The sequence below is a fragment of the Salvia splendens genome, chromosome 22 (assembly GCF_004379255.2).
Source record: "Salvia splendens isolate huo1 chromosome 22, SspV2, whole genome shotgun sequence".
NCBI lineage: Eukaryota > Viridiplantae > Streptophyta > Magnoliopsida > Lamiales > Lamiaceae > Salvia > Salvia splendens.
Window position 1 is genome coordinate 2,504,770 of NC_056053.1, and position 26,901 is coordinate 2,531,670.

Here is a 26,901-nt window from a genome sequence, read left to right on the forward strand (position 1 = left end):
GACTGTTCTCCAGTGAAGGATTGTGGACAAAGAAGATCTCTTGATGGTGTATTAAATGCCTTTGACCGGAAGCAGAATATTCATAGATAATAAGTTCAGTATTTATTTCATGTAATGTAAAGTGACTAATTCAACCAAAAAAGATGAGCATGACATTCTAGTCATTTATGAGCGGCTGAATTATCCTGATGACTGGAACAAGTCCACAGAAATTGTGGCTGGGATGCAGAGGGTGATGAGTAGGCCATTGCAGGCTGAGGGTGGTGGATGAGGGTGACATTCTCAGGGAAGTTGAGCTTGGCCTTGTTGCCTCGGAAACGGATGGCCGCCTCGTCGTAGGCCCTGGCCGCGTCCTCCGCGGTGTCGAAGGTGCCCAGCCACACTCTGGCTGCTTTGTGGGGATCTCTGATCTCGGCGGCCCACTTCCCCCACGGCCGCTGCCGCACTCCTCGGTACTTTCTCGAAGTTCCTCCACCGCCACTTGAAGGCGGTGGTGTTGGAGAGTAGGAGTAAATTGCTGCTGTTGTTGCTTGTGTTGAAGTATTCATGTTTGAACCAGCTTCTACATATTGTACACGAGCATAAGTTGAAACTATTTTTGCATGAATTTCTAATGTGTTTAAAGAATAACATGCATGCCACTATTAACGTATGTTCTTATATTCAATGAAACCAAGAAATAAATATTGGGTAGTTAATTACCAGGTGAATTTGAAGGTGACATAGAGTTGGTATTCCACAAGTGAAAATCACCATATTGCTCAAGGTCATTCAAACGTGACGAGCCACCGCCATTGTCGCCGCCTCCTCCTCCTCCCACAGCCTCGTCTCCGGCCACCACATGGGCCAAAGCCGACACCATGACCGACTTCTCTTGCTCTCTATCGAATCCATACAGCATCGGAGAATACAACGAAGAATCCATCGTTTCATCACCTATATTCGGACTTTTCACCACCTTCACCACAGCCAAAATGTTCAAGTAAAGAAACACTACAATGAAAAGTTACTACTCCTTAATATAGCATTTCACAAAAATATGAGGAAACATTCTCGAACACAATATACGAAGAGTTATTTATTCTAGAAGTTATTTTAGAGAGCTTCTTTAGCCGACTGCAAGTTGGTGGTGACTTTGAAGTTTCTAAATAAGGGGAAATAAATAGTAAATTTACCCATATATACTAGCCGTCAAAACGAAACTGGTCGATCTCTAAAGGGTCGGTTTCTTGATTACTTCGATAAAAAGAATGTGGGTTCGGAAATATGGGAATGGATGACAAGTGTTGGTTGGAATGTTGGGATGAATTTATAAGAAACAATTTATAATTTATAAGGAGTTTATAACCCCAAAAAAATAAGAAGTTGTTTGGATTAATGTTGTAATGTGAATGGGAAGAAGTGGACGGGCATCTTATAATAGCACGCGGTAACATGTCGGCTGAACTAGTCGATAGACTATATGTTTCTCGTTTTAAATTCAAAAATTGTACAATTTCGAATGATAGTACTGATTTTAATTGCTTGAGCACGGACATACAGTTACAGATTTTAGTGTGAAGCCAATTGATTCTTGTTTACATAATCATATATGGAGGAATGATATCTTATACAGTGTTGTTCGTTTTGATTTATGTATTTGGTTTGATTCTAATACATTAAAAAATATTATTAAAATTTTTAATTTCACAAAATTCATAAAAATTAAAGCTTGATTTGTTCGCTTTCTCTATATTTTCAAATAACTTAATAAAATAACAAATCAAGCTTTGATTTTTATGATTTTTTAAAATTAAAATTTTCAATAACATTTTTTAATGTATTAGAATCAAACTAAGTATATAAACTAAAACGAACAACGTTAAATGTACATTAAACAAGAATGATGATCACATGAGAAGCTCACATAAGGTGTGCATCATTATCATTGCTCATAATATATGAATATTAAATCTATAAGTGATGACATATATCATACTATTAAATGTGTATTTTAATGTTGGAGTTATAAAAAAAAGTGTATTTTTATTACATATATTTGGTCTTATCTGATTTTTGTACGTATTCTAATTATTTTTTGAAATATAAACTAATATCCATTCAAAACAAATACTAGTACTAAACATAGACCAATACATGGAATTAAGCGCCTTATTTATAAGTCCAAGCCGTGTTATTCATGTGTTATTTAAGTGTCTCAAATATTGGAAGCCCATGTTTCCATTGTAGTCTCCTTAGTCTCCTATGTGACAAAAAAGTAAAGGTAGGTCGCATAAACACATCATAGAAACTAGTCCGGAGCCTTTGTCCTAGCGGCAAGGAGCTTAGACATTATTGCATGAGGTGCCGAGTTCGAGCCCTCTTGACATATTTCCTGAAATACCGAAATGCCAAAATACCGGCCTTATCGTATCGAAAAAATACCGAATTTTCGGTACGGTATGATACCTTACTGAAATATTTCGGAAAGGTAAGGGTATGAATTTTTATATATCGCGGCATATCGAAATTTGGTATATACCGTAATTTAAGGTATATAACGTAAAATATGAATATAATAATATATAAAGTATTTTATATATTTTTAAATTATAAAATTTATTGTGAAATATAATATAATATGAATAAAATATACTAGTATTTAATACCCCGTATATTATTTAAATTACTATAAAATATAAATAGTATTCTAAAAACTCAAATATTCAATTTTCATTGATATTGAAAGTAAGGTATACCGTAAAAGTATGGTATACCGAACTTTGGTACGGCATACCGAAAATGAGGTATGATATCGGTATGAAAATTGTCCATACTGAAAAGAAGGTATATCGAAATTCGGTATACCGAAAAGTTTGGTAAGATAAAGGTATGATTTTTTCGCATACCGAATTTACGGTAAGTTATACGGTATGGTGGTTTCGATAAGGTATACCGTACCTACCCACCCCTTAATACCAGTAGAAACTAAAATGTCAATCAGACCTCATGTTGTTTAGAATCAGAGTAAACATTCAAAATTAGTCTTTGTAAAATAAGATTTGCATTTTTTAGGTTCACGAAATAGGAAAAATCATGTAAGAAAAAATCACATATAAAATATTTCTAATGATTATTTTGCCCTTTAGAATATGAAGGGCGTATGATGCAATCATCATTTTTGTAACCGATAAATTTCATAATTCTTCGCATTTATATATTTTTTTTCTCTTTTAAAATAGACGGGAGTAGTACTACTAAATTTATTGCTCCGCATTATAAAACTAAATTATATTTACATAATAGACATAATACTGTATGATTTATTTTATTAATATGAAAAATTTGGAATGTAAATTACACTAATATATTTTGATCTATATTTACAAAATTTAATGTCTAAGTAACCAGAATTGCATTTTACGATTTTGTCCTTCATCATTTCTACAATCTTCTCAAAAGCCCTAATTTACTCCCGACTAGCTAGGGTTTCGACAACACAATCCAATCATTTCAAGTGTGGTGGCTGAGTTATCACCTCCGGCAGCTTGAAAATTTCCGATCAGGATGGATTTCGACGAGTACGACTACCTCGAGAAAGCGGTGGAAGAAACCAATGGCTCACCGAAGGAGACTCCAGAGACAGAGAAGGAGAGAGAGAGGAGCGAGAAGGGGTACAGAAGGAGAGACAGGAGTGAAGATGATGAACTCGATGAAGAGGAGAAGGAGAGGAGAAGCAGTAGCAAGAAATCGAGGAATGGTGACAGCAGCCGTGAAAGAGAGAAGGATAAAGGTAGGGACGTGGATAGGGATCGCGAAAGAGAAAGGGATAGGGACAGGGACAGGGACAGGGACAGGGACAGAGAAAGGGATAAGGATAGAGACAGAGACAGAGAAAGGAGCTCGAGGCATCGGAGTGGAGAACGGGATTCAGAGAGAGAGAGGCGGAGCTCGAGGGAGAAGGATAAAGATAGGGAAAGGGATAGGGATAGAGGCAAGGAGAGGAAAGAGAGGGATGGAGATAAGGAAAAGGAGAGAGAGAGGAGAGATAGGGATAAGGAAAGGGAGAGGGAGAGGAGGAGCCGCAGCAGGAGTCAGGTAGACCGTGACGGAGAGAGGGAGAGGAGGAGCCACAGCAGGAGTCGGTTAGACCGTGACAGAGAGAGGGACGTGGAGAGGAGGAGCCGCAGCCGTAGTCGGTTGGACCGTGAAAGAGAGAGGGAGTTGTTGAGGGATAAGGAGCGTGAGGAGAGCAGGTGATATCTTGCAGCTTTCTCTTGGTTCTGTTTTTAATTTATTGTTTCTTTTCTGTTACTAGTGTTGTTTTTCCATCGTGTGGTCTGCCCTTGAATGCCTAGCAACTGAAATTCAGTATGGTCACAAAACTATGTTGTTAAGTAAACGGGTGTTATGTTGGATATCATATTGCATTGGTTTTTTCCTGAGGAACATGGCGGGGCTTAACTTTTGAAGACACTGGTTTACCGATGTCATTTTGATTGGTTACTATTGATGCAACAATTTTCATTTTTTATCCATTTTAAGTGGATTGTTTGATTCCAATGTCGTGAGTTCTTGAACTGCTGGACGTTTAAATTTTACTTTAATTTTCTGAGTGTCCTTATCCTTTTATTTCTGTATTTCAATTACACTTCACTGCCCTCAAGACTAGCTAGCAGCTGAGTTAAGGCCTTGGTCAAATGGAGCAATCATGTATAGTAGAAGCCAGAATAACTAGTTACTTCCCTGGCCCCTGCTATATATGCCATGGTTTTATTGAACACGACCTGCTGCACTATCTATTTTTCACTAAAAAATTTCCACTCTCTCGGGAGAGTTGTAAATGGTAATCTTAGGGAAATACATTTAAGGATATTCTGCAGAAACGAATAGTGAGTTTATCATATAGGATTTAGCATTCTAACTTGAGTTAAACTCGTAGATGGATTATTTGCATCTTAATGGGATAACAATGCGGAAACCCTGTGAAGGCTTCTTCAAAGAAGAAAGTGAATTACCACATAATGGGTCCAATAAGGTCTGTTTGTTTCTTTGATTTGGGCTATTAGATTTGGCTCACCCTTCCATCCTTCTAATGTTTATGCACAGCTGGATTTAAGGTTAATTTCATGCCTCTAAACTGAGATGTTGACCGATGGTGTGTTCAATTTTTAGGTCGGCAAGGCTTGTGGTGAAGCTGTATCAGTTTTCCATCCTTTTCTTCACTTCGAAGACGAAAATGCTTTATCTCCATAACTGTGGCATTCCTTTTGCTCTGAACAGGGATTTTAGTGAATGTGTATATAAGATATTGCGATTAGGTTTAATCTATGACCTTTCTGGAATTTGCAGTCATTTGACAAAGCATAGTAATCTATGAATATACATGCCATAATCCCAAATTTTTATGGGGGGCAATGTTGTAAAGCTTCTAAGCCTGCATTTCTAAACTACGTAGACTTGTAATAGTTGCGATTTTATAGTTCTGATATATTGGTGTGCTTGAGATGATGTCTACATTTTGGTGTCTGATGGAGAGGCTCACCATGTAATATGTAAAAGTATAAGTTAGTTCTTGTTTTCGTTGAATTGATATTAAAACCACTGGTCTGCTTTAAGAATAGCCTTGTTTTTGGAACTCATACAAGGGTGCTGGCACGAGTGTGTGGGGTGAAAGTACATGAACTTTGGGAGAGAGTAAGGATGGGTTTGAGATTATATTCTCAAAGACACTAATAAGGCTGCATTTATTGGAATGGTGACCTTTTTCTATGATTATATATGTTCTCATTTTACTTGGAGTCATTTGTGCAGGAGATTCAAGGACAAAAGAGAAGCTGTAGAGCCTGAAGCCGATCCAGAGAGGGACCAGAGAACTGTTTTCGTGTATCAGGTATTACTTGGGCTGTAATTGTGTATATCTCAATAATCCTATGCTGAAATCCTCATACATCCTGCATTATTGTTTATCTCATCATTTCTAATCATTTTTCTTCTCTCTTCCCTAATTGTAGATGCCTCTGAAGGCGACCGAGAGGGATGCATTTGAGTTCTTTTCACAAGCTGGAAAGGTTGGTTAAGGATGATAGGGGCACTTTTGATTTAATGATCTAGAACTCCCTTTAGTTTCCACCTTGTAATGCCACCATTTGGTGATTTTTAACACTTTTCTTCTGAGAAATGTGAAAATCCCCAAAAATATGATTTCACCTGAGGCAATTGGCTCATGTAATTGGTTACGAATTTCCCCGTGTTGAACCTTGTATTCTAAAGCTTGTATTATATTTTTGTTGACCTCCAAGTTCAATACATCTTTTTCCCCATTTTGATAATACGATAGCATGCAATTATATCATGCTTGTCTGTTTGTATGTTCAGGTCAGGGATGTTAAATTGATTATGGATCGAAACTCGAGGAGATCCAAAGGAGTTGGGTATGTAATGCTTAATTTGATTTTTCATTTCACACTATTAAATTTGTATATTGTGTTATAGTATGAATTGTTGTTTTTCCAGTTATTTTTATGGATAGGATGCCTTTTACTTCTGAAGACTTGATACTTCCACTCTTATACTATATCAAATGAAGATAATAAGGTTCAGTATTGTATCTTTCTATGTCCAAGTCCATTCCTTAACCTGCTGCCTGCATGCTGGAAAAGCTTGATGTGGATGTCCATCTTCTGCTTATGCGGGATGTTCCTCTACTGATAGCCTGATACTGGACTTAGAATAAAAAATAAAATAAAATCAAGTAAATCATTTATTTTGCAAGAAGGCTTAAATGTACTGTGTTTATAAGTCGTCATAGCCTTTACTTGTAAACGTCTGTTCCACACAATTAAGATTGTTTACTGTGATTGCAGGTACATTGAATTTTATGATGCTATGTCTGTACCAATGGCTATAGCTTTATCTGGGCACCTATTTCTTGGACAACCTGTAATGGTGAAACCTTCAGAGGCTGAAAAGAATCTTGTTCAATCAAACACTTCTGCTGGTGGGTCAGTTACTGGACCATATGGTGCAACAGACAGGAAGCTTTATGTAGGAAATTTACATTTCAACATGACAGAGTTTCAGCTCAGACAGGTAATATCTTTATGCTTCTTCCTGGTGTTGTCAATTTATCTGTCATGCATTTGGTTGTACTACCATTAGGTCCATTACCACGACTAATGAATAACCTTTTCCTTCTTAACCCACCATTTGTGGGACTTGGAGATTTGTTTCCTTTACTTTTTGTTCTGCTATGGTCTTATCCATTTTGTTGTCTGTAATATCTTTTAGCCGGTCCTATAAATATATATTTTTTCGTTCTAATGTCCAAAGATTGATCTTTAATACTCTTGTAGATATCTGAAGCTGTTGCATATTGTTGCTTTGTGTCATCTCTTGGAATGTCCAAAATATTAATTTTTGATACTATTGGCCTATTTTTGGTTAATCACCCTTTATTATTATTATTATTATTTATTTGTAAATGTAACTATTGACTTTTGATCATTTGCAGATTTTTGAGGCTTTTGGGCCTGTTGAGCTTGTTCAACTACCAACAGATCCTGAGACTGGACATTGCAAAGGTTTCGGGTTTGTCCAAGTCAGTATTTCCTGCATATTGACTGAATTATTTATCTGTCGATGGGATGTTCTATGTATTTAAAATCTGGTTTACTTATCTAAACATTATTACAGTTTGGGCAACTTGAACATGCAAAGGCGGCACAAAGTTTGAATGGGAAGCTAGATATTGCTGGTCGGACCATTAAGGTAATTGGGCTGGCTGTTAGATTTCCATGTTTTGAATGGTATTGACAGTCTCTTCAGAACAGTTTGTGTCACCTAACAACTTATAAGTTTTAGGAAGACAATTATGCACAGTTTCTGGTTGTCACACTTTTTTTTTGTGTCAATTTCAGGTATCCTCAGTTACTGATCATGTCGGAGTTCAAGATTCTGGAACAAAAACTGCAGATTTTGATGATGATGATGGAGGTGGTTTGGTGAGTGAATATTTATCGCATTTCCTGGGTGATAATATTGTTTTGAAATATTTTTTTATTGTTCTTAGGTTTGCAATGGCGGCTCCTAACATATCCTAGTTAACATTGCGCTTTTGAATTTTGAATGACGAATTAGTCTTAACTTGCCCTGATGTACGTCCTCGTCATTTCTTCTAATCTTTGAATCAAGATTTTTTGTACATTACAATGTTACAGAGCCCCGTTACGAAAAAAAGTCATTAATACTTTAATGGTGTATATTGAATATGGTGGAATGTGGAAACCAAATTACTTATCCAGAGGAGACATCTTTTCTTCAGATGCTCTTCTGGTGAGTGACTACCAAAGAAAAATCACAACTACAATGTAAACTAGAGGAATGATCAATTTTGCACTAAGAATTCATGTCCGGGCAATTTAAATTGATATCTGCTTGTGCATGGTGTTGGAATTGTTTGTTAGTTTCTTTTGGAGTTATTAAGGAATGATCATTATTGCTGCTCCTTCCAACATGAACCTGGTAACAACTTTTTATATGGTTGTCTCATTGCCAAGTCTAATCTTTGCAGGCTCTGAATGCTCAATCCAGAGCTATGCTCATGGCAAAGCTCGACCGCAGTGGTATAGCTTCAAGGTACGTATGCAGGATTTTGTTTGATCAGTAGTTTCCTTCTGGTTTATGTTGAATGTTGAATTGATATCTCTTCCACAGTGTTGTAGGGACCCTTGGAGTGCCTGCCTTCAATGGAGCGGCTCCTTCACAGCAAGCTATCACCATGCCCATCAATCCAACAGCAGTCCTTCCAAATGCAGTCCTTCCTGCCCAGGCTGTTTCCATGGCTCCAGAACCTATTGGAACACCCAGTGAATGTTTGTTGTTGAAGAATATGTTCGATCCAGCCACTGAGGTTAGTGTTGCTGTATGTTTCTGGTCTCAGTGAGACTTGCATCTCTTCTTACTTGCTGCATGTTAGTGATTTATTTTGTTATCATATTGCAGTCTGATCCTGAGTTTGATCTGGACATTAGAGATGATGTGCAAGAAGAATGTTCCAAGTATGGTCGTGTGAAGCATGCATATGTTGACAAGTAAGGGGACTCACTGACTTTACACTTACTTTGAAATGGCATGATTGACTTCCAAAGGTTGTACTTTGTCGACCCCATGATTTTAATGAAAATGAGCACAGTGGTCTCTCCCGTTCCCCCTCTCCAGCAATCTCAGCCCAAAATTACTGAAAAAGAGAAATTCTTGTTCCATATGATGTGTTTTTTAATCTCTGAAGATTCGAGTACAATTCGAGCAATCATTTTAGTTGTTAATTCCTTTTTTCAGGTTTCAGTTGTTGCATATTGATCCTAGTATTAACCTGCACATGGTTATATTGAAGTAGCCATTGTTGCGCTGGAAATCTAATCATACCTTGGTTTACTTAACAGGAACAGTGCCGGTTATGTTTATTTGAGGTTTGAAAGTGTGGAAGCTGCATCACGTGCCCAACAGGCAATGCACAAGAGATGGTTTGCTCGCAGATTGATTTCGGCCATATTCTTGGTAGTTTTCTGCAACAAGTCCCCATCTTTCTCCTTGAATGTGTGATATATATGTAAAATGTCTTGGGTCCCATTTACTGTCTGAATTGATTTCATTCTTTTTTTTATTGGGGGGGGGAGATGTGGAGTTGATCCTTAGGTTAATGACCTACCTAGTCTGTGGTGATATCATGTTTCGTCACTTGAATAGAGACATGCATATCTCTGTCCGTCCTCGTACAGCATTCAAAAGTCTTCAGAAGCTAAAGCCCATTTGGTGTAGCTTCATACAGAACCAAAAAATTTCAACCGTACCTCAACCCTCTTCCAAAGGATGCCTTGACTCTAGTTGCAGAATAAAGAAGAATTTGGATTTTCTGTTCAATATAGTTAGTTCTACTAGTATATTTTAAGATACTTGTGGAAGTCTTACTTTCATGCATTTAGCTTAGCTGAAGTTCATAACGTATTAATAGCCGCGCAAACAAGTTTTTTCCGCCTTGGAGATTGATGAGTAAGACAAACAATTCTCTCTTGCGGAAGGAAGTTATGTAGTTCATCAGAATGCGATAAATCCAGATGGGACTGCCTGTTGTTGCTATGCTGCTTCACTACTGTGATCCTAGTGACAGTAGTTTTCTGGGGTTTATTTTTCGAATATGGTTCTTTATGTGCACTCGTGATATTATAATGTTGTTATTGGTCTAATTGTTATGGTTCTTGTATTTTTTGATGCAGCAACCTTATGAATACGATGCCAAATTCAAAGGTGCTCCCTGATCAAGTCTACCGGTGAAATTGCGACTTGTGTTTGACGTCCGGGTCCCCATCCTCGAAACAACACCATGTTGAATTTGATTATGCTAGGCTTAGTTCTAAGCGTTCCAGATCATATAATCTTGTAATTTTCCAGATTTCCGTTACAGTTCTAATATTATGAATTGAGCCTCCATTTAAATGGATATTGTTTGTGAAGGCAGCTTTGATTACTAATTCCATTGTGCAGCTGGTTTTTGTTGCGAATTTAGTTTCATTAGGTTAAGAAATTATTCAGGAAAAGTTTATATGAAAGTTTATTTTATACTGGATACTACTAGTATTTGTTAACATTCGTTATTCATATTCTTTGTCATGTAATTGCACCGTTAAATGATATTTTTTATAGAGAAATATTCCCTTCGTCCTAATATTGGTCCTAATATAGCATGAGATTTAAAAATTGATGTAATAAAGGTTAGAGTGGAGAAAATACAAGATAGTAAAATGTTTGCTAAAAATGAAATTATGTAAACCTAAAATTAGAATAAAGGTTAGTAGGAAAGTAAAGAGATTAGAAATGTAATTATATTAATTTTAGAAAACAATATCCAAGTTATATGTATAGGATTTTTTTTAAAAATAAAATGAAATAAAGATTAAAGAAAAAGGGGTTTGGACTTGCGGGAATCATCACACACACACCGCCATTCGCATACACACAGCCCTCCGACGGCGAAGACCTTCCTCTGTCAAACGTGGCAGCCCCTCCTTGTCTCTCTCTGTCTGAACACCTCTCTCTTCATCTACACACCCACGCATACTTTCATCTCTCTGTATAGCGTTTATCTGGCCGATTCCGCCGCCGTTGACGAACTCCGGCATCTCTAGGATATTTTTGTAATTCCTTTACGTAATTCTTCCCCGAGAGATAGCACTGGCAACGAGAAGGCGAAGGATAAGTGATTCCAGTAAGGCATTTTGGGTTTAAAGGTAGTATATTCCACATTATGTGACAAATTTAGTAACTTTGGGAATGGCTGAGTGCAGAGTAAAGTGGTATGGTTCCATGGATGGATCGATAGTTGATGAGCAAATTCTGTTTGCAAAGATTTAAATGCATGAAAAACAGAAGCTTATGGATCAATTGCATTGTTAGTTATCAACCGATTCAATATATCAATGGAATTGGTGACAGGTATTTACTTTGATTTTTGGATGCTGCTTTAGATAACAGTGGGACATGGTATCAAACCACACCCTTCTTCTTCTCAACCGATTCTCAGTCACCTCATGGAATTACTGCATAAGGCAAGCAGTCAACAATGGTGATTTTCACAAAGCGCTTATTCTTTTTGCCCAAATGAAACAACAGTCTCATTTACATCCCAACAATTTAACTTATCCTTTTATCGCAAAAGCATGTGCGAAGCTATCAGACCTCAATCTGTCAACAATGATTCATGCCCATGTTGTCAAAAAGCCCTACTGTTGGGATGTGTATGTGCATACTGCACTAGTGGATATGTATGTGAAATGTGGTCGGTTGGGTTGCGCGCAGGGTGTGTTCGACGAAATGCCTGTGTGTGATGTAGCTTCTTGGAATGCGTTGGTTGTGGGTTTCGCTCGAGCGGGCATCTTTGATAGGGTTTCTTTGCTGTTCAGTAGAATGAGGGCTGCCGGCGTTATGCCAGATGCGGTTACTCTGATGGGATTGACTCATTTGATATCTGGATTGAAGGATTCAATGTTATTGGGTGGTGTTCATTGCTTTGGGATGAAATGTGGGGTCGAAAAGGATGTCTTGGTCGCCAACACTTTGATAGCTGGCTATGCCAAGTGCCACGAAATGTTCTTGGCTGAGAAGGTGTTCCTTGGCATTGCTTCTGATTGTTTGAGTGTAGTTTCGTGGAATGCTTTGATTGCTGGATTTGCTTATTTTGAAGAGTGGGAGAAGGCGATTGAGGTATACATCCGGATGCTTCGTGATGAATACCAGCCTGATGCAAGCACGATTCTTAATTTGCTTTCATCCATGGCTCAACAGTCGGATTCTTTACTCTGTGGGATGCTTGTTCACGCCCATGGAGTGAAAATTGGGTGTTATGCGGATATCACCGTGCTTAACACCCTTGTTTGCATGTATTCAAAGTGTGGTGCCATTGAATCCGCGAGGTATATATTCGACTGCATGAGTGTGAGATCTTGCATTACGTGGACTGTGATGATTGGCTCGTATGCAGATAAGGGTGATTTGGATGAGGCGCTATCCCTGTTCCATGAGATGGAGGCTGCTGGCGAGAAGCCTGATTCAGTCACGGTTTTCCATCTCATAGCAGCGTGTGGTAAAGTCGGAGGGCTTGATGTTGGGAGATGGATCGATGCCTACAGCTCTGCAAAGGGACTAAAGAAGGATGTGATGGTCTGTAATGCATTGATAGACATGTACTCGAAATGTGGAAGCATGGAACACGCTGAGAGCGTCTTTCTTGCAATGGATGAGAAGAATGTTGTCTCCTGGACGACTCTCATATCTGGATTCGCCCTTAATGGGAGATCCCGAGAGGCATTGGATCATTTTGATCGAATGTTGGAGTCTGGTGAGAAGCCAAATCATGTAACTTTCCTTGCTGTTCTTCAAGCCTGCACTCATGCTGGATTGTTGGAGAAAGGGTGGGAGATCTTTAACATGATGACTAGTGAGTACCATTTGAATCCCGGGTTGGATCATTATGCGTGCGTGGCCGACCTCTTTGGGCGTCGGGGGAAGCTTAAAGAAGCATTGCATTTCATCCAAGAGATGTCTGTCTCACCAGATGCAGGGATTTGGGGTGCTTTGCTTAGTGCTTGCAAGATCCATCGCGACTTAGAGATTGCTGAGCACGCAGCACGTCATCTGTTTCGACTGGTGCCACGAGCTGCGGCACCTTACGTTGAAATGGCTAATGTATATGCATTGGCTAACGAGTGGAGTGGGGTAGCTGCTATGCGCATGGAGATGAAGGCCAAGCAAGTGGCCAAAATCCCTGGCCAAAGTGTTGTACATATTGATGGGAAATGCTATTCATTTACAGTTGAGGATCGGTTCCATCCTAATAGGTGTAGGATATTTGAGACATTGGATTACTTAGTTTTACAGTTGAAAGATGATATGGACATTTCTTCTTGTGATGAATCTTAGTCATGACATTTTCATTTTTCTAAATAAATACTTTAATATTCCGCTTTATTCTTCACACCTCTTAGTATCCTTTTAATCCAGGAATATATGGAGAATGTGAGGTGGCTTTACATTCAGTCATATGCTACAATATCAACATAGAATGTATTGAAAGCTTTCTTTTAGTTGCTCAAGACTTATCTAAACAACAAAATTATGACTTTTCTTCGATGATTATAAATTTATAATGTGGTTAATGAGATTATAGAATTGTGAATAACTGACTATCCGGATTCTAGTACTTGCTCTTAACTCACTAGCATGCATAATAACTACTTTCACTTTCATATGGTTGAATATATGTTGTGTGAGTTGGATGTATATTAAACCAGTTATACATGTCGACAGATGTGGACACATTCAAAGAAAAAGCGAAACTTTTCACTTATTCTATAGTAGCTTGTGGTTTGCCTTCTATTCCAGGCATCGTATGCTCCCATCTCAATAGTAGCACTGGACTGCATCAGAAATCGAGTTTACTGCCTCGTTCTTGCTGAGAACGTTTCTATGTGTTTGTGAAGGATGGTGTTCCGGCCTTCCATGGTAGACTTGATCTTCTCCTTCATGAATATGCCATTTCAATTAATCATCAAGCCATGTATACACAAATATTTCTTCGGTTGCAAAATCAGATCAAATCAACATTTTAGCCATTAACACACATATTTTACAGGTGTATGCAAAACTAGAATTTGACAACTCAGTTTGCTTACCCATTAGGAAGATAAATACTGATAAATAGCTGGTGTGGTGTTAGAAGAGATTATTGGAACTGAATTCTGTGGTTTAGGATATTTTCCTTGGCTTGATTTTAGAAAACTCAACTTAACATTCCTTTTAGTTGTTATGAGTGGAGTGGTAAGCTTGTGAAGAATGTTGTGGGTTCATGCATTGATAGTTCTTGGTGCTACTGCTTTTTTGAGTTTTTCATATGTCCTTGTCATGTTAATGGCATTTAGGCTGAGCTTCCTTTTTGAAGCTGTTCTCTCCTTTCTAGCTTGAATCTTTGCTGTATAGTTTCTCTTTCTACTTCGTCCCAGAAATTGATAAAAAAATTGATATGTCTCAGGTGTTAATGCTCTTTTTTTACTTTCTTTGATTTCTCTAGTGTATGTTCCAGGGTAAATGTATACATCTCTAGAAATGCTGAATCTGATACAAATAGATGTGGTGCAGAGGAAGAAGGCTATATAGCAGAGATGTTGAAGCAGGGCCAATTTCCATCTGCACTCAAATTGTCAAATGATAAAACCTCTGGTTTTAGTGGGTCTGCTAATCATAGCTGTGTAGCATCTGTATCTGCTGTCTATCAAATGTCCTTACTTGAACGTATGTGCGCAATTGCTACTAAAAGCAATGATGAACTAGTAAGACACGAGGCACTTTCAGTCACGAATCTGATTCTTACGAGACGTAATGCTTATTTGGAGAGAGACAAGTAAGTAGAATGCTTTTGCTCGGTACAATCATTTTGTTGTTTATATGATATTCTGAATAGAGAGGCCTCTGGAAACAGGTTTGCTGGGGAATTAGTGTTTCATACTTGACCTCAATCATTGAGGAAGGAAGCTGGATTCTCTGTACAAGACCAAGCAGTTCATGCTCTTTATTTGCTATGTAATTGTGAGTTCGTATATACTGTTTTGGCTGAATAGAAAATTGGGACCGGATAAATAAATTTGATTTGCTAATCAGAGCATTTCCTTGTAGTTTCTTTGAGCATTCTGTGTTAATGACGGCAATTTCCTTGCCGTCATTACCAGATTTGGACCTCCAGGAATCAAAGTCTGCTAGAAGATCGATCCAGCATTGTCCTCGAACTGTAAGTCTCAACTTTATCTGTTCTACTGATGTCTTGATACCATAATATGATGATTTAGGGCTCAAAGAAGTATATTTATTCATTCCAACATGAATTCTTTTTTATGTTCCTTCTTGTCTTTAAATCATAACCTCTGTAAGTCATATTTTTACTGCTAATGTAGTTGTTCTAGAGCTCAAAGAATTTGTTATGCCAGTGTGCTTTATTGAGGGATGGACTCCTTTTTGTGATGCCAAGTTTTAGAGTTTTATGATTGGTTCATTATAGTCATTCTAAAATGCAAAAATTTACCTTTCTTCTGTCATCTATAGTAGTAGTCTTTTTTTTTAATTGTAAGTTCAATAATTTCTCTGTGACTGAAAATTGAACATATTCTAATATACTTCAAAATTTGAAGTTCCGGCAACCCCTTAGAGTTCAAAATATCTAAGTTTGTGTAGGATTTTACTTACGAACTATGTTGAGTCACTGAGACAAGTTGCTTATGATTTTCGACTATTCTACAACCGGTTAACCGTGCTACTGAGTTTTCATTTCTGCACAAGTTTGTTGATACCTTTTCGAATTTTCCGTCCTTGTTCTGAATGCCCTGACAGCAACGAGAGATGCTGCAAGCATGCCCGTGGAGAAGTTACTCTAGCAGGATGATAACACTACCAAACTAACAAGAGAATCTGAAATTTTGGTCATCAAAAGAAGAGTTTTAATATTTTTAGTAGATAGTGTCTGTGATTGATGAAATTGGAGATGCAATAATCTTCTTTTTTCAGCAGATGAGAGGTCATTTTCCCATTGGCTTGGTTTCCTACACCTTTTTTGTCATATTAATATGCTCTCATCTTGAATTGGCTATTTGAACCTTCTGGAAATACTATTACTTGATCTAATTTTAATGTTGTTCGATTTTCTATGTTCAAAGGGATAACTGCCTTAAAAGTCACAAACTTGCCCGAATTCCGATTTTTCCCACGAGCTTTAAAATTGGCGTATAAAGTCACGAACTTTGCATTTAGTCTGGTATTTCCCAACCCGACCCGACCCTGTGTTTTCCGGCAACTCAAAATCCTATGTGGCATGCCTGAATATTGACGTGTCCGGCATAGGAAAATCGTAAAACGACGTCGTTTTACGCAGCTGCTGCCCTGCCTCCAGCTCCTCTTCCTCCCTTCCTCCGCCAACCCTCTTCCTCCGCCTCCCAGCACCGCCACCAGCTCCATCGTCGACAATGCCACCACCAGCCACGCTCCTCATTTGAATGAATCATCATTTTGAGATTTTGCATCAAATAAAGCAATGCATAAAGCTCCGTCTCCCACTAGAGGGCAAGAAACTCCACGCCCATGTCATCAAATCCGGCTTCGAAAATCCGGCTTCGACCTCCAGCTGGAAAATGCGGCTTTCTAAATGACGCTACTCTACATGTATGGAAAATGTGGCTTTCTAAAAGACGCTCTCCAGCTGTTCGACGAAATGTCCCACAGAGACCTAGCTTCTTGGGCCTCCATTTTCACCTCACACAACCACGCCAATCTCCCCCAAAAAACTCTCTTCTTATATTCCGCCGCCGCCTCTAGAGGAAATCTCCAGCCCGACGATTTCATCTACGCCACCTTGTTTAACGCTTGCGCTGGCTATAATGCTTTGAAAGTCGGCGAGCAATCGCACGCGCAGTTTATTGCGTCGAGTTTTGCAGATAACGATGTTGTTAAGTCGAGCCTGGTTGATTTCTATGCGAAATGTGGGCTCCCTGATAGAGCTCGCAGTGTTTTCAATTCATCGTCGACAACGCCACCGCCGCCGCCATCGTCCTCCAGCACACAGCCGATCGTACCTCCGGACTACAGCATCGTTTGAGGAATGTGGCCATGGGAGGGTCAAAATCCGAGGTGCCGGAGGTGCCGGCGGCCTCGCCGGAGGCTTGGAAGAGGCTTGGTAGAGGTTTTTTAAGTATTTTTAATTTTGTGTTTTAAGTTTTTTAAAATTTTTAAGTTTTTTAATTTTGTGTTTTAAGTTTTTTTAAAGTTTTTTAATTATGTGTTTTAAGTTTTTTAATTATGTGTTTTAAGTTTTAAGTTTTTTAAAGTTTTTTAAACTTTTTTGGAGTAGTTGTTTTAAGTTTTTTAAGTATTTTTAATTTTGTGTTTTAAGTTTTTTAAAATTTTAAGTTTTTTAATTTTGTGTTTTAAGTTTTTTTAAGTTTTTTCTATTTTTTGAATTTTGTTTTTAAATTTATTTCTTTAATTTTTTCACAGTCACTACATGATGTCCATGTAAGCGGCCACGAGACGCCACATCATTTAAAAACGACACGTCAGCTCACCATTTCGCCGGAAAAATAATCATGGGAAATCGGCGACTAAATGCAAAGTTCGTGACTTTATACGCCAATTTTAAAGCTCGTGGGAAAAACCGAAATTCGGGCAAAGTTGGTGACTTTTAATGCAGTTATCCCATGTTCAAATTGGTCGACGACGTAAACCGACTAGTGCTCTATTTCAAAATAATACGACTCAATTATAGTTAATGGATGTTGTGTTATTTCTTTAATTAATGTAATAAGAGCAAAAGAGTCAATTTGTTTTTTTTATATTTACATCTAAATTTCCCTTAAAGTGTGACAATTGCAATTGAATCAATAATAAAGGCACAAAAGAAATTTTGGATATTTTTTACATTCTTGTTGACATTTTAATTAGAGCTGGGTAAATACATGATGCGAAGCATATTTCCTATATTTTTCCCTTATACTATACATTTGTATGTAAATTACGACTCATCAAATCGTGTTTTCATTGAAGTTTAGGATGTAAAAAGTTGGAGGCTCGCCAGAAGTGCACGCTCAATGCTCCCTGAGGATTCCAGAACTAACACCCGGTCGGGTGATTTCGCTCCAATAAAACACCCGGCCGGGTGAAATTTGTAAAGCATGCGGAGTCCAGAAGCTTCGCCCGGTCGGGCGATTTCATGTTTCGAAACGCCCGGTCGGGTGTTTTTCGTAAGGCATGAGGAATCCAGAAGAAACACCCGGTCGGGTGATTTGACACCACAAAACACCCGGTCGGGTGAAATTCGTACGAGTACCCAGAAGCAATTCGCCCGGTCGGGCGATTTTCATTATGATTTCGCCCGGTCGGGCGTTTGGAACTCCAACTGCAAATTGGCAGTTACTGACGCACTCACGCAGGGGAATAAAAGAGAGAAGTTGGGACAGGGTCTATCACAACAAGATAATTTTGCCCTCAAGTTCAATTAATTAGCCCAAATATTACTACTTCACTGCAAGATTACAACTTCGTGTGTAGTTATTTAAGGTGTCGATCCACATGGAAGGTAAGTTTGTTTAACTTTAAAACAAACAAAACATATACTAAAAAGTATTTTAGATTGGAGATTTGATTAAAGATCATGCAACAACAATTACAAAAAATAAAATGAGCAAGATGAATGAAGAGAAGAAATTGTTACTCCAAACAATTGTAGACAACAAGAGTATTTATCTTATATATTCGTTTCTATCTCACAACATGCGGGACAATTAAAAGCAAACTAAGGTGAAGACAATAAACATGCTAAACCCAAATGGTCAAAGAATAGCTAAACACATATTCTTAAACCAAGTTTCACAATTCTAAAAATCCTACGGAAGCGCTAGATTCATAGAACAGTTTTAAAAAAGCTCAACATCCATTATCAATTTGTCATCTAAACGAGTCCAAATGATAATTCGATACTACTTTGGTCCATCTTATTTCAAGCTAAAGAGGCATCAAAATAAGAAAGTAACTATCACAAAAGATGCACCTTGAGAGATAATTTCATTCAATGTTCAAGTAGCAAAGACGATCACGAAATAGAAACGAACATAGGATAAATCATGAAATTTATTTGTCTAACAACATGTTTGGAGCAACACAAAATTCTTAGCCTAACATGATCAAACTAAGAACAAAGATAATGGAGATGAAAATCCTTGAAACCATGGAGCGAATTCAGAGAAGATGAATTGTTTGATGAAATCTCAATTTGGTGACAATCCTTGTTCTCCAGTTGCGTCTCCTTCTCTTTTCAATTTTCTTTCCAAAATTCAACCTTTTGCTCTCAATTTTCGTCCTCCAAAAACTCTCTCCTCTCTTCTGGACCGTCTCCCATCTTTTCTCAATTTTCTCCGGACTGCTCCAGTAACTGCCAATTTGCAGTTGGAGTTCCAAACGCCTGACCGGGCGAAATCAAAATGAAAATCGTCCGACCGGGCAAATTGCTTCTGGGTACTCGTATGAATTTCACCCGACCGGGTGTTTTGTGGTGTCAAATCACCCGACCGGGCGTTTCGAAACATGAAATCGCCCGACCTGGCGAAGCTTCTGGACTCCGCATGCTTTACAAATTTCACCCGGCCGGGTGTTTTATTGGAGCGAAATCACCCGACCGGGTGTTAGTTCTGGAATCCTCAGGGAGCATTGAGCGTGCACTTCTGGCGAACCTCCAGCTTTTTACATCCTAAACTTCAATGAAAACACGATTTGATGAGTCGTAATTTATATACAAATGTATAGTCTAAGGGAAAAAAATATAGGAAATATGCTTCGCATCAATACACAGAAAAAACGGTATATCGATCGTATCGTACCAAAAAAATATCGAATTTTCGGTACGATACAATACCATATCGTAAGTTTTCGATATAATAACGATATAAATTTTTTCTTATACCGCGGTATACCGTTTTATATTGAATATACGATATATATCAATATTATCGGTATATCGAAATATATCAAAAATCAATACGTATAGAACTATCGATACATACCGTTTATATTTCGATATACCGATAATATTGATATACGTATTGATTATAATAATAATAAAATTTATTTTTATAAGATTAAAAGTTTAAAATCATAAATAGATATCAATTTAATTTATTTATATATTCACAAAATATTTATTGGAAACCCTAAAATCATAAATAAATATTCATTTAATTTCGTTATACCGTTCAGAACGGTTTAATGTAGTTCAGTACGATATACCGAAATTTTGATATGGTAACGGTATAGATATTATTCATACCGAAATTTCGATAGGATATGAAATTCTTTCATATCGATATTTTCAATACGATAACCATATAAAATTTTCAATACAATATACCGAATCGACCCAACCCTAATTTTAATTTCATTTATCAAACAATAACATTAAATAATATTACGTGTTTCTACAGAAGATAATCTTAGTATAATAGTAGTTGACATTGACATATATTTCATATTTTTCTTATTTCTATAATTTTTAAAATCAGATTTTAAGTGCTAGAAATTTTGCTTGATAATCAGTGAAAATAGAGTCTAAGACTGTGTTAAAGTATCAAATGTGTTTGTGGTATTAAACACGTGTTAGTGTGGTAATTAAGTATCAAATGTACATCTCCTCTTTCACGCTTCCCGAAATAATTTTAGAGGGTCAGAGTTGAGCTTGACTATCCAATACAACTATATATTTTATTTCACATGCTCCCTTAGTAAAATTTGTTAGGAGTATTTTTCTCAATAAATACTTTAATATTCCACTTTATTCTTCACACCTCTTAGTATCTTTTTAATCAGTCATATGCAACAGTATCAACATGGAACTTGAAATTTAAACACTAGAATTACTCTAAATTAGAATCACATATAAGAAAAATCCAAGTCTTAAGGAACACAATATAAAAATCAAAGTAATAATACAAAGAATGATATAGAGCTTTATGCATACTAGTGGCTTGTCACCTCATTTGAATACTAAGATAACTAGCTAGAAAAACAAAATCAATAGAACCATCACAACGAAGCATAAATATATCTAACAAATAATGAATAGAACCATTTTTCAAACACACACCAAGAATCATATCTACACTACACAAAACTCCATCATCACTACTTAGTAAACTGTGTGCAAATGTTGTCTTAGTCATCACAGTTAAGTCCACACAGTTCGAGTACAGGCCCATCTCTCGACACGAAGGGGTTGATTCGCACCCACAAAAGGGTTACTATCGAAGCCAGCAGAATCGACCAGATCACAATAACCGTTGGCAACCTCTCTTGCTTCCCGGTCAATCCCTTGAGGAATGGATAGAGATGCATTATGACCCAAAACGCAAAGAACAGCTTGCCAAACAACGGACCCCAAGAGTCATATCCGTTGTTGATGGCATCTGCAACCCCGACCACAACTCCAACGATGTTTATTATGAGCAATGTAGTAGGTGGGATCAGCAGTGATGTCCACTTGAACAAGTACAGCTCGGAGAAAGCTCCATCATCTCCTCCTTTTGAGGTTACCGTGAAGTTGGTGCTCACTCCAGCCAAAACCTTGAGTAATCCTTGAACAAGCGCAAAGAGATGCGAGGAAGCTCCTCCTATAACCCAAAACTGCTCGTTTCTCCACCAGTCGTCAATGCCAACACGGCCCCATTGCATTTCAAGAATACCAGTCAAGGCAATGGAGATGAAGAGGGCCATGAATACAATGCTGGCATAGTTGCTGATCTGCAAGTTGAGGTATAAGGGATTTATGAAAAGTGATTAGTATAAAATATGCTTGTAACAGAGAATCATAGTAATATATTTTATAGCATCATATACCTCGGGTACAATAAATTTTCCAGTGAGAAGGCAGATGGCGGGCAATGTACAGTACACGATCAGTGGAATAGAAGTCCATGGATATACAACAGAGTTTATGTAGGAAAGCCGTTCCAACCAGTTCAAGCCACCTCCATAGCCATACCAGATTGGGCAGTGTTTGCTCAGGAAAATCTCGACTGACCCAAGAGCCCATCGCAGAACCTGGTGGAGACGATCAGAGAGGTTAATGGGAGCTGATCCCTTGAATGCTGGCCTCTTAGGCGTGCAGTAAACTGAGCGCCAGCCACGGCAATGCATCTTGAACCCTGTAAGTATATCTTCCGTGACAGAGCCATAAATCCAGCCAACCTGGTTTAGCATGTTAACATTTAGACGGTCGTTTGAAAACATGTCACAGTATACCCAAAAACAAGAAACTAAACGACTCACCTCCTTTCCCCACTCTGTCTTGTCTTCATAACCACAGCTTATAACATGAATGGCCTCTTTCAAGAGTGATGTCGAACTAACTTCCTTCAGAACACCACCATCTTCTGATAGCGTTGAAGCTACAAATACTGGCGACTGCCCAAACTTCTTCTCGAGTGTCTCCTGGGAGATGGGAGCTGGACTTGCTATATTTGGCTCTGTCGTAAAGATGTTCCGATTTTTCATTAAGTGCCAACAAGTAAGAAATTTAGAAGAAAGATGCATATGGAAAAAAAAATTTGACCTTGGATCCTTTGTTCAATGGTTTCAAGAGCATGTATCTGCTTGGAGGCATCTCTCTGCTTCGTCTTCTTTTTCTTGTCTTTCTTCGATTTTCCTCCATTTTTCTTTCTAGAACCACAACACAAACAACACCACTTTGGCCAGCAGTTACAAGTCTTGCTTGGTGGCTTCTTCTTTGTAGGAGCATCGCATCCATAAAGAGCCTGTCTTCTGAACGCACACCCCGTTCCAACATATATAGGTCCTTGCAAACCATCCAAACCCTTCATATTGATCTATTTAGAGTTGAAGATGTCAGAACTGCTGGATGATGACGAGAGCAATAGAACCGGAAAAATGAGCTACACTTACATCGAAGAACACAACATTACGGTTTGAGTATCTATCATGGCGATCTATTCCATCAAACCTCTGGGGAAACTGCACATAGCCTACTTTCTTTCCGGAAGTGGGATCCATCATAAAACACATAGCTTCTCTCAGTGCCTTGCTGTTGTTTATGTAGTGATCACAGTCGACGTTCAGAAGATAAGGAGCATTTGACAGGACAGCCGAAACCCGGACCTGGACATTTTACAAACAGCAGAATTCAATAAAGTGAAAGGGGAGAAATAATTTAAATAAAAAAATACTCCCTCCATCCCAAAAATAGTCCACCTCGCATTTTCGGACATAGTAAGTTTATGTACGTGAAAAGGTAAAATGAATAGGAATAGTGAACTGTGCTTCTGGGACGAAGGCAGTAATATACAGTTGATATTTACCAGAGAATTCATGGCCCCGGCTTTCTTATGGTGCTCAAAGCCAGGTCTCTTTTCACGGGAAACATACATCAAACGAGGCAGCTCATTCCCCTCCACATCAGGAAGGCCATCATGACCGAGGAACACCTGTTAACATGGTAAAACATAACTAAGAATATTCGATGAAGTTTCCAAGTTGGTTCCATATTCATGTGACATGCTTGATTACTGCAAACTGATACTACTCAAGGTTTGTGTCACGAACCTGGATCATACCAGGATGGTCTCTGACGTTGTTTCCTGGCCAAGGTGTTCCATCCTGCATTGTCCAGCCATCCTCAGGGACCTTTTCTGCCATGGCTACTAAACGGTTGATCTGAACTTTGAACTCGTCATATTCTCTCTGGTACCAAAACAAACAAATACATGAAAAAGTTAGAAAAAGTTTTGGCCTTAATGACCTCTTCTCGATCTTTTTCTTTATGTTCATGAGCATGGATATGATATGAGTTTGTTCACGTGTGACTACAAACCTTCATTGCACGCCTTTCCTTCACAAATGCAGGATGCACTTTGTTTTTCAGATAGTCCATCTTCTGTGAAAAGTACCATTCTGGGGCTCGAGGTTCAATGCTGAACTTCTTACAAAAAGGAACCCACTTACGAGCAAATTCAGATGTCTCGGAAAGTGCTTCAAATGTAAGCATTGCTGCGCCATCATCTGAAACATAGCAAGAGACTTTGTCGACTGGATAATCCACTGCAAGAATGGAGAGAACTGTGTTTGCTGTTATCAGAGGAGGCTCTTTCATGGGATCAACGGTGCTCACAAAGATGTCTACGCTTGCTAACTCCGAGGATTTTCCTCCTTCAAAGTCTCTTTCGTACCTGAAAAAAATGAAGCCAAATAAGTCATCCACCATCAAGCAGTCGAATACCAGAAACTGTGATTACTGTAAGTAACACAGACAGTTGATAGTCTGAAAATTAAATCATTATTCAGCTGCTCAAATATCTAAACTGAAATGATGTCTTGACTCTTGAGAGGCAGACACATATACCTAAGAGAAAGCCGATCAAGGTATGTTTCTCGCTCAACTGGGTACCATTTCGGGAACTGATCGAGTATCCATGATATAGCGAACCATATTTCACAAATAACCGATGTCATCCACAAGCCATACGCGTTGTGGACAGGATGGAGAATCCTATAGTGGAAAAAGAAGCCAAGAACCACCAGGCGGAGTATAATTATCAATCTGTATGGACTTATCTTGCTTGAAGATATGGGTATTTTCCTCGACAGCGGCTGCCTCCCTTCATCCATCCTAGCAAGACATTGTAAAGGGACAAATAAGTCACAAGTCAGGAGAATAAGATCTGTTTAGTGAGAGAAGTAGTTATATGATATCTGTTATGTTATGATCTGAGGAGTAAGGTTGATTCTCTATGATAAGAAAACTATACTCACATAGGCAAATCAGGATCCATTTCACTGATATCTAAATCACCATTGTCATTACTCTGCTGATGGTTGATCACTTCAAGTTTGTCATTTTGTCTTCTCTTCCATTCCTTCACCCGATCTCTCCATGCAACACTTCCATAGCCATATAAGGCAATGTCTTTTTCAGGAACCATAGATCTAGGCACGATGATAGCTTGTTGGTCACAGTGAATCTCAGCATCCTAGAGAAACCAGAATCCCAGATCACATAAAAGCCAAAAACATTCACACACACACACACACACACAGGAGTGATTATTTATTGGACTACCTCTGCAGTATATGTCAAAAGAGGGATTTCAAACTCTTGAGAAGATGAGGCTGTGGCTGATCCAGTTGAACCAGCAGGGACAGAGGGTACGACACCCACTTTTTGTTTAAAGCCTGGGGCATCAGGATTGCCATAATCAAACTCGTGCTCTAAATCATCCGTCTCATATTCTTCCTCATCACCTTCCACCCTCGGACTACCTGTAGCATAAACAGACCAGAGATTGTGGTTTCATCCAAGCAGAAACATATCAAGGAGTTTACCATCTATGGCTTTTACAAACAGTAAAATAGGAAAAGTTAAGTCGTTAGACTAACCTTTGATACGCTTGTATCTGGTTTTGCACTGAGGACAAGCCTGACTCCCCTCCTTTCTCTCGTATTCATAACAAGTTCGACATACAGGGAAAGCACATTCGTTGCATGCAACAAAGAGTTCCCCGTCAACAGTTATCTCCACTTCATCTCCGCAAATTTGGCATGTTTCTCCACTCAATTCTTGAACAGACTTGATCTAAGGAATCACAAAAGATAACCATGAGAAGTCTCACTGTGGTTAGCTTCTTAATCACTTGCTATGGACTAAAGAACTTGATAATAACTTTAAACTGCATTCAGCTCACTTTTTTAGCTCCATCTCCGTGGAAAAAATAGCAACAGATAAGTTCAGAAAAAATGACATTAGAAAATCAAAGTTCAGTTAACAACACAAGAATCCAGGCAAAAGAACCATGATAAAGAGTAATTTATTTACTCACAATTATTCAAGGGTATTTACACATTTTTAATTAAACATTGTAAACCACATTAACTTTTCCCAGAAAACTAAAAATAAACAAATAGTAACAGCAAGTATATTAACCCTAAAATCAACAAATTCTACCTTTTGTTTTGGAGAAACTATACCTATAAATAAAAGTACTACTAGTATAATGGATTGAATCTAAGAAGCATTTGATAAATAAGTCAACAAATTATCTATGCACATAATTTGGGACTCCTATCGATTAACACTAAATTGCACACTTTCTATGAACTTGAACTCACATTTATTAACATCAATATGCATTTCAAGAAATGCTAAATAATTCTCACGTGAGCCATACACAACTTCTAGAGTTCTACAACTAACCCAAATAAAACAGAGAGCAATAAATGTTGGCCAATAAAAATCTTACTCTTCCAATTTCATCAGCATTGATGAGAACAAACTCATTTCTGTTGTGAGAACCAGCCACAAGCCTCCCTCCAGTATTCATCACTTCCACCAATATAAAAATCTCAACTTTTTTTTAATTAGCACAAAAAAACGCCTACTTCAGCCTTCAATCTTCGAAAGCTTAAATTTTTAATTGCTCGAGTCCAAGAAAAAAGAAAACGGAAGGAAATGAAGAAGCACTCAATCCTTGAAAATGTACTTCAATGGCCATAAAACAAGTGAGATTTTACACTCAAAGAAGTAAGCAGAAAACAAAGAATGGAGGTCCAAGATTGTGGTGTTTGAGTAAAATGAGAGAGGAAAATGGCAGCTCATGCGCCACAAAGGTTGAGTATTGGACTAGAATACATTTAATTTAGGAAGAGTGATGGTTAAATAGCAAGAGGTGGTGAGATAAAAGGGATGAAAACGATGGGAAGTGAATAAAATAGGGTGGAAAGTCGTAGTAAACCAAAAGGTGGCTAATGTGTTTCTTGAAAATGGCAACTAATTAACTAAAA

The 26,901-nt window shown here is 38.1% G+C and overlaps 4 protein-coding genes and 1 long non-coding RNA gene across 6 annotated transcripts; 3 read left to right on the forward strand and 2 right to left on the reverse strand.

The window, feature by feature from the left end:
- Nucleotides 1-79: 79 nt before the first annotated feature.
- LOC121785794 (ethylene-responsive transcription factor ABR1-like) lies at nucleotides 80-1,301 on the reverse strand. Its single transcript, XM_042184235.1, has 3 exons — nucleotides 1,176-1,301; nucleotides 703-958; nucleotides 80-562 (listed from the first exon to the last, which is right to left on the reverse strand). The coding sequence occupies exons 2-3, from the start codon at nucleotides 923-925 to the stop codon at nucleotides 162-164; spliced, it is 624 nt and encodes a 207-aa protein (XP_042040169.1). The 5' UTR covers nucleotides 926-958; nucleotides 1,176-1,301; the 3' UTR covers nucleotides 80-161.
- A 2,127-nt stretch (nucleotides 1,302-3,428) lies between these two features.
- On the forward strand, nucleotides 3,429-10,508 carry LOC121787078 (RNA-binding protein 39-like). The gene is made up of 13 exons (XM_042185697.1): nucleotides 3,429-4,235; nucleotides 5,794-5,872; nucleotides 5,994-6,050; nucleotides 6,358-6,413; nucleotides 6,846-7,071; nucleotides 7,493-7,579; nucleotides 7,675-7,749; nucleotides 7,899-7,982; nucleotides 8,552-8,616; nucleotides 8,695-8,890; nucleotides 8,983-9,071; nucleotides 9,423-9,537; nucleotides 10,254-10,508. The coding sequence occupies exons 1-13, from the start codon at nucleotides 3,547-3,549 to the stop codon at nucleotides 10,293-10,295; spliced, it is 1,860 nt and encodes a 619-aa protein (XP_042041631.1). The 5' UTR covers nucleotides 3,429-3,546; the 3' UTR covers nucleotides 10,296-10,508.
- A 453-nt stretch (nucleotides 10,509-10,961) lies between these two features.
- LOC121787679 (pentatricopeptide repeat-containing protein At4g19191, mitochondrial-like) lies at nucleotides 10,962-13,500 on the forward strand. The gene is made up of 2 exons (XM_042186486.1): nucleotides 10,962-11,242; nucleotides 11,322-13,500. Exon 2 carries the CDS (start codon nucleotides 11,515-11,517, stop codon nucleotides 13,450-13,452), a length of 1,938 nt encoding a protein of 645 aa, XP_042042420.1. The 5' UTR covers nucleotides 10,962-11,242; nucleotides 11,322-11,514; the 3' UTR covers nucleotides 13,453-13,500.
- Nucleotides 13,501-16,195: 2,695 nt separating this feature from the next.
- On the forward strand, nucleotides 16,196-17,900 carry LOC121787061. Its single transcript, XR_006047262.1, has 2 exons — nucleotides 16,196-17,245; nucleotides 17,566-17,900. It is a non-coding gene; the product is annotated as an uncharacterized LOC121787061 (long non-coding RNA).
- A 3,092-nt stretch (nucleotides 17,901-20,992) lies between these two features.
- LOC121787759 (cellulose synthase A catalytic subunit 2 [UDP-forming]-like) lies at nucleotides 20,993-26,839 on the reverse strand. 2 transcript variants are annotated; one of them, XM_042186600.1, is made up of 13 exons: nucleotides 26,361-26,828; nucleotides 25,501-25,696; nucleotides 25,184-25,383; nucleotides 24,877-25,094; nucleotides 24,467-24,733; nucleotides 23,939-24,293; nucleotides 23,671-23,808; nucleotides 23,427-23,552; nucleotides 23,014-23,226; nucleotides 22,664-22,937; nucleotides 22,381-22,577; nucleotides 21,949-22,299; nucleotides 20,993-21,852 (listed from the first exon to the last, which is right to left on the reverse strand). In XM_042186600.1, exons 1-13 carry the CDS (start codon nucleotides 26,439-26,441, stop codon nucleotides 21,268-21,270), a joined length of 3,201 nt encoding a protein of 1,066 aa, XP_042042534.1. In that variant the 5' UTR covers nucleotides 26,442-26,828; the 3' UTR covers nucleotides 20,993-21,267. The 2 variants fall into 2 exon arrangements, with proteins under 2 accessions (XP_042042534.1, XP_042042533.1); XM_042186599.1 differs by having other exon boundaries at nucleotides 21,949-22,577; nucleotides 26,361-26,839.
- Nucleotides 26,840-26,901: the final 62 nt, after the last annotated feature.

Coding starts and splice junctions, on each gene's coding strand:
- LOC121785794 (XM_042184235.1), bottom strand. CDS start 925: ATGGATTCTTCGTTGTATTCTCCGATGCTGTATGGATTCGATAGAGAG. Junction 563..702: donor GTCACCTTCAAATTCACCTG/GTAATTAACTAC, acceptor TACAATATGTAG/AAGCTGGTTCAAACATGAAT.
- LOC121787078 (XM_042185697.1), top strand. CDS start 3,547: ATGGATTTCGACGAGTACGACTACCTCGAGAAAGCGGTGGAAGAAACC. Junction 8,617..8,694: donor CGCAGTGGTATAGCTTCAAG/GTACGTATGCAG, acceptor TCTCTTCCACAG/TGTTGTAGGGACCCTTGGAG. Junction 8,891..8,982: donor TGTTCGATCCAGCCACTGAG/GTTAGTGTTGCT, acceptor ATCATATTGCAG/TCTGATCCTGAGTTTGATCT.
- LOC121787679 (XM_042186486.1), top strand. CDS start 11,515: ATGGTATCAAACCACACCCTTCTTCTTCTCAACCGATTCTCAGTCACC.
- LOC121787759 (XM_042186599.1), bottom strand. CDS start 26,441: ATGAATACTGGAGGGAGGCTTGTGGCTGGTTCTCACAACAGAAATGAG. Junction 24,734..24,876: donor ATGGATCCTGATTTGCCTAT/GTGAGTATAGTT, acceptor ATGTCTTGCTAG/GATGGATGAAGGGAGGCAGC. Junction 24,294..24,466: donor CTTGATCGGCTTTCTCTTAG/GTATATGTGTCT, acceptor CATTTTTTTCAG/GTACGAAAGAGACTTTGAAG.